A 14,280-nucleotide genomic window follows, 5' to 3' on the forward strand; every position below is an offset into this window, starting at 1 on the left:
GTGTGAACAGAAATGATGTGAAGGGCAGAGACTCACAGCTTTGAGCTTTGCTATTCTGAAATAATGAGGAGTGATAAAGGAAATAATAAGTGTCTGCCCAGAGGGGTTTTTCCTGTGTGATAATGGTGTTTAACACATGGAGCTGGGTGTGGAGGAAGGCTGTTGCCCTTCACCTGCCAACCTACATCTGTGTGATGAAGCTGTGGTAACCCACTGTGAGGTCTGTGATGAAGCTAAAGGCTTTGCTAGAGGGTTGTGTAACTCACACCATGAACGTTTAAATGGCCACGCCATTCTGGTGCACATCAGCTGCATGACTGTAAAGCTACTCACCAGAGCAAGACCACTAAAACCATTGTTACTTACAGCACATTACCACCTTTCTTCATGGTGCAGGCATCAGTGTGCAGGGCTGGGCAATGCAATTAAAACTGACAGCTCAGTGTTGGACTGGTACAATATGGGAGTTAAGTTGAAAGGTTTCCACCAACACAACCTGGAAATCACCTCTTGCCTCACCCCCTGTGTCCATTGGTGTTTGTGCAGCTGCTCAGAACATGGGGTTTGATTTCTAAGCTCTATTAAGTGAAGGGGGGGTAGAAGCACTTTCAAGCTTGGTGAAGTGTTGGACATAACCTGTTTTGTTGATTTAAAGTGTCCTGTGCAGCCTTAGCGGTTAGGATTGAGCTGATGACACAAACCCGTCTTTTTTGGTGACAGTTGTCATAGTTATGTAGTATTTGATCAACTCCTAGGGTAGAAATCTGCTAAAATCAAAACCAAGGGTGATGAGCCCTTCAGGTTTGTCTGCTCAGGAAATTAGCTGGCATGGCTGTGGTGCAAAGTTGTCCTGCTCTGACAGACAAGCCCTGAACTTTGGCTGCGTGGGTTATCCCTAGCTGTAAAACTTCAGAGTTTCCTCCAAAATGAAATCAGACTGAGAATCAAAGCACATTTCCACCCTTTCTCAATCTGGAGGGGCTCATTTACATGAGGTTTTAGTGGCAGAAATTGTTAGGCTGGTCACCGTGTGCAGGGGGTTCTTTGAAATCTCTGCAGCTGAGGCTCCTTGGAGCATTGGGGATGGGAACTTATTTTTAGTTATGGGCTAGATTTCCATTGATCTGGGTTGTAAGTGTGGCAGCAAATGAAAGAAGCATTAACGCTCTGTATTCAAGAGTGGGGACCCATCCAGGAACATGAAATTCCCAGCATCCTAACCACAGCCCAATTTGTAACATTAAAAATACATTTGGATGCTGTGAATTTGGCAGATGTGTCAAGTGTCTATAAAATACTTAGTAGAGGGCAGCTTTCTGATGTGAGTAATAACATCCAATTGAAATACACGTTGGCTAGGATCAAAGCTAGCACATTTCTAGCACAACACCAGTGAGCATATGGAAACCATTGAAGTATTTTAACAATTACTGAGGGGAATGGTGTTAATTCAGTTGGTCCCCAAGCTCAGGCTTTCCCAAGAAAGCAAACTTCCTCTGAAAATCTGCTTTTTCCCCAGTTCAGCAACATTTTGTAGTCACACATGGGCCTCAGTTCCTGTTTGTGTATTTTGTAGTATTCCAGTAGTTCCTTTCACAAGGTTCCTGATAGGATGAATGAAGAGGTAATTAGAACACACTCTCTACTCACTGTGGCTTGATGGGAGCGATGTGACAGCTCCATGCCTAGGCTGTGCAGGGAAGGAGGATGCTTGGGGCATCTGCAGCAGCTGTGGGTGTTTGGAGATACTGATTTGAATTCACTGAGCTGGGTTGGTTTTTTCCTTGAATATTATTGCTAATGCTGCTTTTATGTGTGTTAATGCCAGTCTGATACTGTAAGTCACTGGCACGTAACCTTCTGAATGATGCGTTGCTTCAGAATCTAATGAATTAGATGTCCTCTTGTCTCACTTTGGGTTATTTTCTTTCCTCGTTTTGCTGCTTAGAAGATCTCATATGAAAAGGTGACACAAGTGATGATGTGCAGACTGACCTTAGAAGTTGCTTGGGATAATGCCAAGTAAAGCTGGTTTTGAGTCAGCCTTTTTTGTAGTGATTCATGGTTCAACTCTGCTCCCTGTTGTTTTATACTGGTGTGTTTGCACTCTTTTCCCGTTGCATCTCAAGGTGAAGAAGGTTGGAGAGCTGTAACTGATTCATGTGCTGTGTTTTTCCCTCCAGCTTTGGACAGTTTGATGAAAAACTGTGTAGCTCAGTGTCTGCCCAGCTTACCTGGGGTCTGGCTGTGTGCTCTGGAGTTGGGTTTTCCAACTCTGTTATGTGGTTTCTCAATCTTCTGTATTTCATCTCTGCTGTTAACACAAGAGCAAGGGAACTTCTATTGCAAAAATACAGATTGGCTGAGAAATGGGGATGGTTAAAAATACATGATTCTATGATTCTACATCCGTGTTTTGAACTGGAAGACCCCCCTGTGTGTTCCCTACCAAGGATGGTGCTTTGGGTCATTGCTCTGCTGTGCCTTCTCAGGTGGTACACGTGGAGCTGTGCATTGCCCCACAGAGACACCCCACTGTGACACCCCACCATTGCTGCTTTCCTCCTGCAGCCAGGATGTGCTCCTGAACCCACAGCTCCTGAAGCCATCCAGGGCAGAAGATGAGACACACTACAGCATAAGAAGAGGAAAGTGATACATAGCTGCAGCCTGTCTTGTCTGGAGTGCTCTGTTCTAGAGCCTCTCACTCTGTTGCTGGTCCTGCCCTCTTTGCTAAATTTATTGTTGTCAGAGCAGCTGAGGTACCCTGGGGACAAACATGATGGAAAGAGCCTCAGACACCACTGACTGATGGCTCTGCCTCTCTCCAGCAGTCAAGCCCTACCCATGCCGTGTTTCTCAGCTGGTGCCTGGCATTCAGGGACCTCAGAGGTTGCATAAAGTTTAATAAATAATGCTGGTGGGTTAATTGTAGCTTGCAGGCTCAGTTGTTGATTAGAGTCATACGGTGTTTTTCCAGTACATCGCAACCTTAATTTCAACATCCTTGTTTCATATAACCACAACAGATTATCTCTTCAGTCTCCTTCTTTATTTGTGGTCCTCTGCCCCTGAAATGAACTGCTGTTGTAGAGAAGGAAACACAATAGCTTCACGTTTGCACATTTGGGGATGTGTACATTTACATGTTTCCCAGTTGTGCTGGTGAGGAAACCAATAAATTAGTCATACAAGGTGAACCCTGCCTCAAGTAATCTCACAGATGCAAGACTACTGCATGTAAACCAGTTACGCTGGAGTAAGAGCAGTTCCTGTTCTCTGGATACTGTTTTGGGTTTAGAATTTCTGCCCAAAATAAAACTGCTATTAATAAAACAATTACAAAAGCAGTAAGAAAATGCTGAATGGTTGTGGTTTCCCTTCTCTTCTTTTGCAGGTAAAAGGATAATTGTTAGATATATCAATAAACTTCTATATTACACCTTGAACAGTTAAACCTACTTTCATGTCCCAGCTTCTCATCCCTTAATAATGAAAGCCCTTTATCAACTGGGAGGTGTTTTCTTAAACTTGAAGTTTGTTTTTTGTTGGTTTTGCTCTTTGCTTTACTCTGTCTTTACGGTGACCAGGGAGATGAAGGTTTTTCTGCATCATTGATTAGTTTGCTGTATTTCCTTCCTCTACACGCAATATTTTACTATCAGGTGCTGCAGTGAGAATGTTGCAGCCAAAAGGGTTTCATTGGTTTCTTTAAAAAGAACCATAAGAAAGTTTAATTGCAGGCTTTGTGCAAGAAGTAACACTTTTAATTTGGTTCTGAACTTCCCATCATCTCTGTCTGACAGTGCCCTCCTGACTTAAAAGAATAGATTTTCATGCAGTGTTACTTTCAGCAGATCTGACAGATGTTTGAAAAGATATTTTCATCTTTAAATGTAAATGATACAGAAAACCGAGTATGTTGATGAATTAGTGTCGTTCTGACCCAAATAAGGAATATGCAGATCTATTTTAGGAGAGGAGCTAAAGATTTATGTCTTAATGGCAAAGCAAATACTTGGAAACAAGTTTTAGAAAGGAAACGAGTGTTTATGAGCAGTTCTGATTCACTGAAGTTTGCTGAGGACTTCTGTGTGTGGTGTTTTTTCTTGAACAGTTATGGAAATGTCTGCCCCTCTCCAAGAGATGCGATACAGAACTTGGAACAGACCGGCTGGGGCTGTTGAGTCTGTCCCTACATCCCACTCATGTTGGTTTTCACAGCAGTAGGAAACCGCAGTTCTTTAATTCATCAGATGGGGGCAGAGCATGTTGTCTTGCTTGTGTTTTCCCAGTCTATAAGCAGGTAAAAGCCACAGCTATCTGAGGATAAATTATAGGCAGTAATGTTGGAAAATATCCCTATATTCAAGTAGATGATATTCTATCTCATGAGGAAAACAGATAAGACCATTATCCCTTTGTGGATAGGGATTTCAATGTAAGACCTGTAAGACCTCAGGTGGAATTTCTCACTCATGGTGTTGTTTACTCTGAACTTGATTGCTGAAGGCTGTCAAGAACAAATGGCTTGGAGCTGTGTACTGATGCTTAAAGTAGCAACTCACATACTCACTTCTTGGAGAGCAGGTTAGAGATGCCACCACAAGGAGAGGATAGTGGTGCATGGCTAGAGGTCTTTAGTTTGCCTTGGCAGTCATGCTAAGGAGAGCTGCTATGGCTGTTGTCTGAGCTTGCAGCTGAAAAATTATCCCTAGGAGAGGGGAAGGGGATCAGAGATGTATCTTAAGTGTATTGCTAATTGGGAAGATGGGGTGGTCCTGATGCATATCTACGTGGCTCTGCTGTGCTGCATGAGTGTAGGACCTCCACAGTCTCCTTATAGCTGATCCTCCATACCTTGCTCCCAGTGATTCTGCATGTGTGAGATCCTAACATGTTGGTTTGAGATAATCCAAGGTTTGTGTAAGTTCTGTGAGATTGCCTTGGCTTTGGATATGAAGGAGGATAGCATCTGGTTTTGGAGAATCTTTTTAATTGGCAGGACAAATCCTTGTCTCTTCTGCTAGAGTTCAGCAGCTCTGCCCTCTCTGGGATCATGCAGAGAAATGAGCATTTAACATCAGTGCTGAGGCAAAGGGAAACAGTGCTTGGCTTCTGTGAGGAATTTCAGGTTGGCTTTTTTAATATATATATATATATATATATACACACATAGACCTGTCCACATCTCAGAATATACAGGATAGTTGCTGCTTGCTTAATAGCTCACTTGAGTAATGTGCTGCAGCTGTGGTCTGGGACTGAGTACAGAGACTATAGTTAAATATGTTGAAAGGAGCATTCTTTAGTTCTTTGGTTTACACTTAATCCACATGCCTTTAAATGGAAGAGAAAACTTTATCCTAAAAGGTGGCTAGGCTGGAGCCAAATGAGAAGGTAGACAGTGGTGTCCATTTCTGATTTACTTGTCCCTGCAGCACACTTGTGTGTTCATTTCCCTTAGTGAACATGCTATATGATAGCTGTGTGACACTAATAGATAAAGTGTTAACTTTCACATGATTCAGAAGATATTTTGGAGGAGAGTTTTTCCCCCCCTCTGGAAAATGAATTATAAAATGTTTCCAACTTTTATACTTTTATTATAAGGCAGCTATGTTCCAGCACAAGCTCCTGGCAAATAGTTTGCTCATACATTTCCAAATGAAGATGTGTTAAATTTATTTGCTGAAGGAGCTTATAGCTTGTGCTGTAACCTTGGTCATGGGACTGGATATAAAAACAGAGGGATAGAAGCCCACTGAACAGCGGGAAACAAAGTGGAGCTGGAGCTGGAAATGTTATCAGACCGGGAAGGCAAAATGTGTTGAATTACTTCAGAAGTCAGATTATGGACATGTGATTGTGGACATGTGGCTTCACTCACTGAATCCACGTGTAGTTCACACTGGTTCTGTGAGGTCAGGATGCAGCATGGTTCTATAAAGGGGACCACATGCCCCAGGAAGCTTGCAGTAAAATAGCACAAAATCCTAAGGCCAGGTCCATTTCCCATGCTCAACACTCTTTACCCCCTAATCCTGTGCCCACTCTTCTGCACCTAGAAAGAGCTGTTCCTCCTGCAGGTGGGTGGGAGGCTTGAGCTGTCCAGCCCAAAGGAATCAGCAAAATACATTGTTTTCTAACAGGATAATATCCTGCTGATTCAGTGAGGGGTTCAGCCAAGCTCTCACTGTTCTGTGTGTAACGTGTATTTTTTATTTAGAGCTAATGGTGAACATGGTTTGTGGAGGTTTCATTTTCCTGCTGTAAATACCTATTGATTGAGTACGTTTTACATTTTGCCACACTTTGTACGTCGAAATTTATTGCAGTAACCATAAACCTATTCACAGTACTTATCACAGAGATGATTTCCTAGAATTTCTCATTTAGATTTTGCCAGAGCATTATTATAACATGGATACTTAAGCCCTGGTCCACTCAGGTTAAATATCCCAACATGGTACATTGATTTTTGATGTGCTGACAATGTTTTCTTTGTAAAAAAACAGCTTCCCTCTACTGCTCCAGCCCAGAGGCTGTAGGGAGCAATTGTGTATTTCTTAGAAGGTGAAAACTGAATGTAGTTTTCTTTCCACTCTAACCTTGTGTCTTTTCCAGGCCTTGGAAGAAGCCCAGAAAGCCATTCAGCAGCTCTTTGGGAAAATTAAGGATATAAAAGACAAAGCTGAAAAATCTGAACAAATGGTGAGCAGTAGTTTCTTTCTAACCTTTGGAAGGGAGCAGGGCACTGACTTTTGCTTCCAGTTCTCCTTAAGGAGAGAACATTTTTGTCTCTGGCCCTTCTGACTGGGTGATAATTTGCTGTCGAACATGTGTTGAACCTGTACCCTTGTTCGTGTGTTAGCATGGTTCTAGAGCTAATGTGTCTGTAGCCCTGAAAAATGGAGAGGGTGCTTCTTATCTCCTTAACATTTTGTTGCTGTGGCTTGATACTTCACCAGACTCTTGGTTTTTAATGCACTAGGTTAAAGAAATCACACGGGACATCAAGCAGTTAGATCATGCCAAGCGTCATCTGACCACCTCCATCACCACCCTCAACCACCTGCACATGCTGGCAGGGGGTGTGGATTCACTGGAGTAAGTATGTGAATTTTTAGTGGTACTTTGATGCCACTGCTGAGTTCTGAAGTTTGGTGCAGTGCTCTAAATAGGTCTTTAGCAGCTGCTTGTTTTTCTGGAGGGAAGTTTGCTTAATAGGTTGCTGTTTGATTTTTGCTGGCAGATCCTTTTTGTGTTGCTCTGAGTGACTTGCAAGCTGTGTTGCTGTATTTAATGGTTTGCAGCATCGATTGCTTGAATTGCTGTGTTGATCCTGGGTGATAAGAAATGAGTCTGGCTTCATTAAAGAGTAAGTCTGTGCAGTTAGATATCCTCATCAGGGATATGCTGTTCAGGGATCTGGGGGCATTTTAATCAGTTTTATGTCTTACACTGGAATGAGTTCTTTTTCAGGAAGGTCTGCTCTAGTTCTGAGAATGAGTTTAAAGAAGCCTTACAGCTTGTACTCTGTATGAAGGGGGTTAGATGTTTCTAATAGTCCTCTGTGGGTATTTTTAATGTGCTCGAGGAACAGACAGGCTGGGGACATTCAGACTTTTACATGTTGCATCTCTGAAGTTGGGAGACTCAGGCACAGCTTGTGCTTGGATTGTAGCAAATGAACCCTGGGTTCATAAGTGTTCAGAATAGAGTTTTACTTAGTCTACTGGCTCCAGTGGAATCATCTTAAAGGATGAAATAAAAATAAATAAATTTTATTTCTTTTCTGTCACTTCCCTGTGAAAGTTATTAAGGGAAAAGTCAAGGCTAACAGCTTTTCAGCATAATGATCCTCCTCCCTGCGAAGCTTTAGCTCACACTTTCTGTCTGGTGACAAATGGCTTAACTCGGGTCATTACAGTGAAATAACATTTACTGCCTCCGGACCCATACTGGGAAGCGGATGCATTCAGGAGTTTACGTGTTCTTTGCCAAGCATTGCTTTTGACATTTATGTTTTTGAGGCACTGTTAGATGTGTGCTGGATTCGTTTATTTTAGTATCAGTTAAGAGAAATTTTAATGCTGCATTGGAATGTTAATGAAGAGTTGTGTATTTTAGAAGGAGAAATGTCAATAGGGACTGGCATGACCCAGTGGGGTGAGGTAACCTATGGAATTACCACCCAGGATTTTCATCAAATCTGCTTTTGTAAATCTTTAATTTCCTCTACAGGGCTATGACCAGGAGGAGACAATATGGGGAAGTTGCCAACCTTCTCCAGGGTGTTGTGAACGTGTTAGAGCATTTCAACAAATACATGGGGATTCCTCAGATTCGACAGCTTTCTGAAAGGTAAAATGGTCAAACCCTGAGCACTTGCATGCCTGCTGGGAAGGGAGGTTAGAAAATGCATTAGGCAGAATCAGTGTGTCAGGGATGTAAAGTCCTTACGGTCCTTAGAGCTTCTTTCAAGCCAAAACAAATACATTAAAATTGGACACACTTTGCTCAACTCTTGAGCAGCCTATTCTGTTACTACTATTCTGTTAAGTAACAGTAATTAGTACAGATATAATTAATGACAATTCTGTGTTTCTCATTAGCTGGCTTTAAACTTACTAGAGTAATCTGTGGGAGTGCAAATTGGTTTAGGTGATCTTCATGTGCAGGTGTTTGAACCCTGACATGATGCTTCTCCTGCTTTCTTGACCTCAGTGATACAATTCAGCAGGTTGGCATGAAGCAGAAATATATACATTAACATCGTGGTGCTTAGGACCCCTTTCTGCCCAGGCATGTGCCTTACTGCTGTCAAATTGCTGTTAAGATGCACCTTTGCCCAAGGCTTTAGGCAGGCAGGATTTCTTTTTGTGTATTGTCAAAACTCAGTTGTTCTGCGCACCTTGAGTTCCTTCTGCCAAAACCTGCTCTCATTGCCCAGTTCTGTTGAGATTTGAGGCTTATAGCAAATCCTCCCAAAATTGCATGCAGTACACCTTGACTGCTGAGTTTATGTAGTCTTGATCTTCTAATGTGCAGTCACACATTTAAATTTGGCGAGTTTTGATGAAGCTCCAGCATCAGATGCCCACAGTTCTCAGCAGTAGCCTGATCTCCTTGGGAGGTGACAGATGGGTGTCAAGGGAATGAGGCCCTCTCTGTTCTAGGGGCCATTGCTGTCCCTGGCCAAAACCTACTCTTCCTGCTTTACAGCAGGCTTTACTTCTCTTACATCGCACACACAATGCTTAACAACCTGTAGTAGCGCTGAGCATAGCTCAGAGCTGAAAATAGCCTTTTAACATTAGGGATGAACCTTCTTAATGATACAGCCATACCTGAGATCGTGTGAGAGTTGCAAATGTATCACCACCATCCTCTTGATGCCTGAGGTGACTTTGCTCATTACAGAGGTACTTGAAGGAGCTTTCCAGGCACAGTAATTAATGTTTTTGGTAACTCCTCTTGCTAAGACAGCAGCTGGCTGCCTATGCTGTTCAGTGATGGAAACAGTGGTTGAATGATTTGTTTGTAATATTTTCATCTGTTGGCCTTTCTTTATGGTATAGATACCTCTTCCAGAAACCCCAGATGGAATCCATGAGATGGAGCAACAGAAAAATTCACCCTAAGTCTAGAGAGAGAGAGATGGGGCCTTGTTTAACAAAGCATTTGGCCATAAGCATTTGCTTAAATGAACATGAACATCAAGGAAATGTAAACATATGTCAGGGCTTTCCTGAATTTAGACTGTTGTCTATTCCAGCCTCATGCTTAGAAAGATAACTTGCTTCATTTTCTTCGAGTGGTAATACCCTTAGGCAGAAACCTGCTGTCATTGGCCATTTTAATACCAAATACAATTTAAGCCTCAGTCCAGAATTTTGACTGGTTTTCTGATGGATGATTATTTAATACTTTTGTAGCTGCCGATAATTAGAGCAAACAGTTCAGGCTGCTGCTAAAAGGCACAGTGGTTTTGAGTCACGCCAGAGAGACTGGCAAGGACATTGAGAGAAACTTCTTTTGTTTTATTCTCCCTTCAAGATAAGGATCTGAAAAGCTCAAGAAAGTCTGTTCCTGCTATTTTTAGAATTGCCTCGGCAGGGTTTTCCTTCCAGTGTTTACACAGGGAGAGTTGCACCATCTGGTAGTGATAGAAGCGGCTGCTTGTGGGGTGAAAGAAGAGCTGCACCCAGGGTGTTGCTGGGTTCTCTTTACTGCTTTGACATCCAGGCAGCAAATTACTACGGGGAGGTCTATGGCGCAGTAATATCTGCTTTGGAGTTTGACTACACGTGTATGTATTAGGGCCAAATCTGGAGTTGAGTTTTCATTCTCTTTGCTTGGGAAATACGTTCGTGATTCATGAAACATCAAAAGAAGTTTGCCTGGCTTCTTGCAGGGCTGTTTTTAGACTATGAAATTGCTGGGGTTTGATATCTCATGAATTTGGTTTAATGGTACAAATGAAGCCTCTGAGATGTTTGTGAAGGCAAGAAATGCGTTAGTAGATGTTGGCACAGACCTGTGACGGTAACCAAAGTCTATTATATACAAAAAGTCTTTTATATACACTGCAAAATGGGCAGAGTCTGTTGCTTTCTTTAATAAAAGAGCCTCTCTTTCTTGTCATGAATGCAGGGAAGCCAAATACGAATGGGAAACCATGGGAAGGAGAAGTGCCTGCTCAGGGGTATTGGATGTGCTCTTTGTCATAGGGTATTCAATTGAGGTTCCTGCTTCTTGATGCTGTGAAAACTAATGATGTATTTTTAATGTTGTTTTTCACCTGTTCTGTCCCTTTGAAAATAACCAAACAAACTCTCTCTTTAAGTATTAATTGGAAACCTGGACTGAAGTCTTAGAGCCAACAAGAAGTTGGCTTCCTGTGGTGATCGTGTTGATTTAAAAGTGGCACAATTCATAGCCAAATGTAAATATTTTCCTAATCATGTTCTTAAACCAACTTCTTACAGGGTACATTGGAAGTTGTTTGTTGTAGTAAATAGGAATATTTTGTTTTCTGTCAATCCTCTTCTGTTTTCTGTCTCTGGAGGGAGTGTATAATTAACAGTTACAAACCCACCCATGAAAGTGGTCGAGAAAGCCTAGCAGATAGTGGAATAAAGCCTGGAAAGTATTTAGGAGACAGATGATTATAAGTTTGCCACAGAAAACAGGCTGGCTCAGCCTCTTTTTATCTCACCAAGCTGCCAGGCCTAGTTCAAGATTTCTGATAGCTTTGGCTAAAGGAATTGCGGTTTCTAGTAATTTAATGTCATTTGAAACATAACAGTGGGTTTTCTTGTTTTTATGTTTTTTTAAAGGTGGGGAAATGGAGGAACAAAAGCCACTAATAATAAAACAAAAGTCGGAGAAACAGAAATCACTAACACTCGGATAACCAAAGGTTTTGGCACATGCAAGCAACCCCAGGAAAAGGCAATTCCCTGCTGCGGCGAAGCAGGATTGTTGCTGCCTTACCCCTGCCTGCTGCCAGGGGGAATCTAGTCAGGAAAAATACTCTAGGAAGAGATCCTATATCTGTTACCTGCTGGGGTTGCTTTAGTAGGCAGCTCCCTTCCTGCTGGTGGTTAAACACACACACTTCTCTACACTCGTGCAGAAATGGCCCTTCAGCGATGAATGCGAGTGAAGCTGGTCATGGGGTAGAGGCTTTTATCACTGCAGTTTCCATTGCATGAAGATTATTCTGAGTTATCAAAAGCATTACAGCTTTACATGGGGAGTAGTAATCCACAGTGGCTGAAGCAGGTGCCTTCCTGTGTTCTCTACCTAAAGCAGTTGATCTGGAGACAAATGGCATAAAGGTTTTCATGTTTCTGGGTGCCTGCTCGGGAGGAAAAAATAATCATGTGTGTGTGCTTGTGTGAAGAGGGCAGTGTTCCTGGGAGGGCAGTGAGGGTCCCTGTCATTGCTCACACATACCTAAACCTTTGGCAACTTTCAGTGGCCATTCTATCCCCATTTTACAAAATATGAAGGAAAAAAATAGCTAAAACTCATTTTCTCTCTTTGAGAGATTTTTAAGCCAGACAGAAATATGTATCTTTAACATCCCAGTTCAAGGCATTCCTGCAAGTTTCTTAATATAAGGATATGAGAATCCCTGTTAAGACTATCCTTAAGTACTTTCCTGAATCAGAGCCTAAAACAACAAAGCCCACGGACAGAGCTTTTAACTGGTTGACGGGGCTTCTTTTAAATTTATTGAGTCCTCAGGAATCTGGCTGCTGCTCTTCTCAGTGCCTCCTCTGTGCTCCCTGCAGCTGTTGTCAAATAGGAAGGTCACTGTAGCTGGTCATAAGGAAAGAAGTACAGCAGCTTATAACTTGTTTATAAAAACTCATTCATTTCTGCACCTCCTAATGCTAAAGACTTCTTGTTCCCTGATTATTTCAAAGATAGAAATTTTCCGTCCATGTTTAGCATCTTGTTTTCTTCTTTTTACCCTCCTTTTTCTTAAAGATCAAAGGGTTTGGTTCTGTGATGCTTTCTTACATGAATTATTAGTGCTTGCTTGTACAGTGTAGGCAGGATTATATCTGTAGTTGTGGCTGTTGGGCTGGGTTCCTCCTTACTGTTTAAATTTCCCACTCCTATTTCAATATATTAGTGAATCCCTTTTGTTTCACAGGTAGGAAGGTGTTAACTGGGGATCTATACTTGGGAGAGTAGAAGGGTTTCTAAACATTCCTGTGAAGCAGAGAGCTTAAATAGAAATTACATTTGACATTGCAGGCAGGAAGCTTTTCCAGCAAAATCCCCATAAATAAATCCTGGATAAGGCAGGTCATACATGAAGTTAAATCACAGATCTGAAGTTATATTTCATTTAAAGGACTAGAATTTTCTGCATTTGGCATCATTAAAGAGTCCAGCCTGTTCTCCAGCATTGTCAGGTCATCTTGTAGAGTTCCACTACTAATGGACCTCAAGTGGGAAGATTAAAGAAGCAGTTCAGTCTTTGATAAGGCTGAGGAATCGTAATAAAAAGAATCCAAGTCTTCTCCCCACAGTCTGAGCAAACATTTTGACAAAAGTAAATGTAGCCACTCATTGTGACATCTCGGTCTCAGTGGAAAAATCCACTGCTTTGAGTGATCAATTTAGACCTTGAAGCATTTCCAGTATAATAAAAAGCGATGGAAGAATTCAAGGGCTGCAGAGGGACATAAGTGCCTAACTGTTTGTTTTGGCTTTTTCCAGTATGTGTATGCATTTCCATTTCCCTAGAGGTTTCAATTAAGCTGTATTGACTTTTATTTCTGGAAATGGGAAGCTTTCTTCTCTCAGCCAGATAAAGAGCAAGGCTGTGGTTTGTTCAAAACCTTTTCACCCATTTCATACCTTTGGTTTTTTGTGCTTCTTAAAACGTGGAGGATTTATAGGATAGAAGTGCAGCCAACAGCATTCACATGGATGCATTGGAAAGTAGGTCAGTGTACCTGGAACTGTGAAAGGTTAATGATGAAGCTTGAGATATTGTGAAGCTTTTTATACGTTAGAAACATGCTTTTGTTGAAGTGTGATCAACAGACACAAATGTAAAGATGGGTTGGTCACGCTGACATTAAAGGAACCCTCCTGATTTCTCAGCTGATTAACAGGCCTGTATTGAAATACTAAATTACAGCTGGGTTAAACCATCTAGGACACATTCTGCTACAGCTCAGAGATCAGTGCTGTAGAGCTGGAGTTGTCAGTTTTGCCATACAGACCTTCATGGATGGATGTTTCCTCTTTAGCATGCTTTTTATTTTTTTTGTCCATTAAAAACCTTTGTGTATCTGTTGGTGTTTCAGACCACTTTGTAGTAATGTTTGCAGGCAATGAAACAAGTTATACTACCAACAAAGCCTGTGCTTTCTCTGTCTTCATCAGGGTGAAAGCAGCACAGAATGAGCTGGGACAACAGATCCTGGCTGACTTTGAGGAAGCCTTTCCTTCTCAAGGTACAAAGGTAAATTTCTCATTTCCCCTCTTCCTCCCATTGAATACGTTGTTGAAAACTATTCAATGTAATTGGCATTGGTTTAAATCTCGTTTTACATCTAGACTGGATATCTCTCTCTTTCAGGAGCTGCTTTAGAAAGCAAACAAATCTCCCAGGCTGTAGGGTGCCAGGTATATTTCTCACTGCTTACGTCTAGTGAATATGGGAGAGAAATTACACCCTTTCTCTGTCACGCTGTGACACATCTGTTGCAGTGAGATCTGCAAGCCAGTCAAGGAATGCCC

At 41.9% G+C, this 14,280-nt stretch overlaps 1 protein-coding gene across 1 annotated transcript in view; it reads left to right on the forward strand.

The window, feature by feature from the left end:
- The window catches only part of VPS53 (VPS53 subunit of GARP complex), a 66,314-nt gene that overhangs the window by 12,150 nt on the left and 39,884 nt on the right, over positions 1–14,280 (forward strand). Inside the window, exons 5-8 of the mRNA XM_034068887.1 lie at positions 6,628–6,714; positions 6,995–7,110; positions 8,248–8,367; positions 13,924–14,002. Of these exons, the coding sequence (XP_033924778.1) occupies positions 6,628–6,714; positions 6,995–7,110; positions 8,248–8,367; positions 13,924–14,002 (402 nt within the window). The remainder of the gene's footprint in view (positions 1–6,627; positions 6,715–6,994; positions 7,111–8,247; positions 8,368–13,923; positions 14,003–14,280) is intronic.

The sequence above is a fragment of the Melopsittacus undulatus genome, chromosome 13 (genome assembly GCF_012275295.1).
Source record: "Melopsittacus undulatus isolate bMelUnd1 chromosome 13, bMelUnd1.mat.Z, whole genome shotgun sequence".
Taxonomy (NCBI): Eukaryota; Metazoa; Chordata; class Aves; order Psittaciformes; family Psittaculidae; genus Melopsittacus; species Melopsittacus undulatus.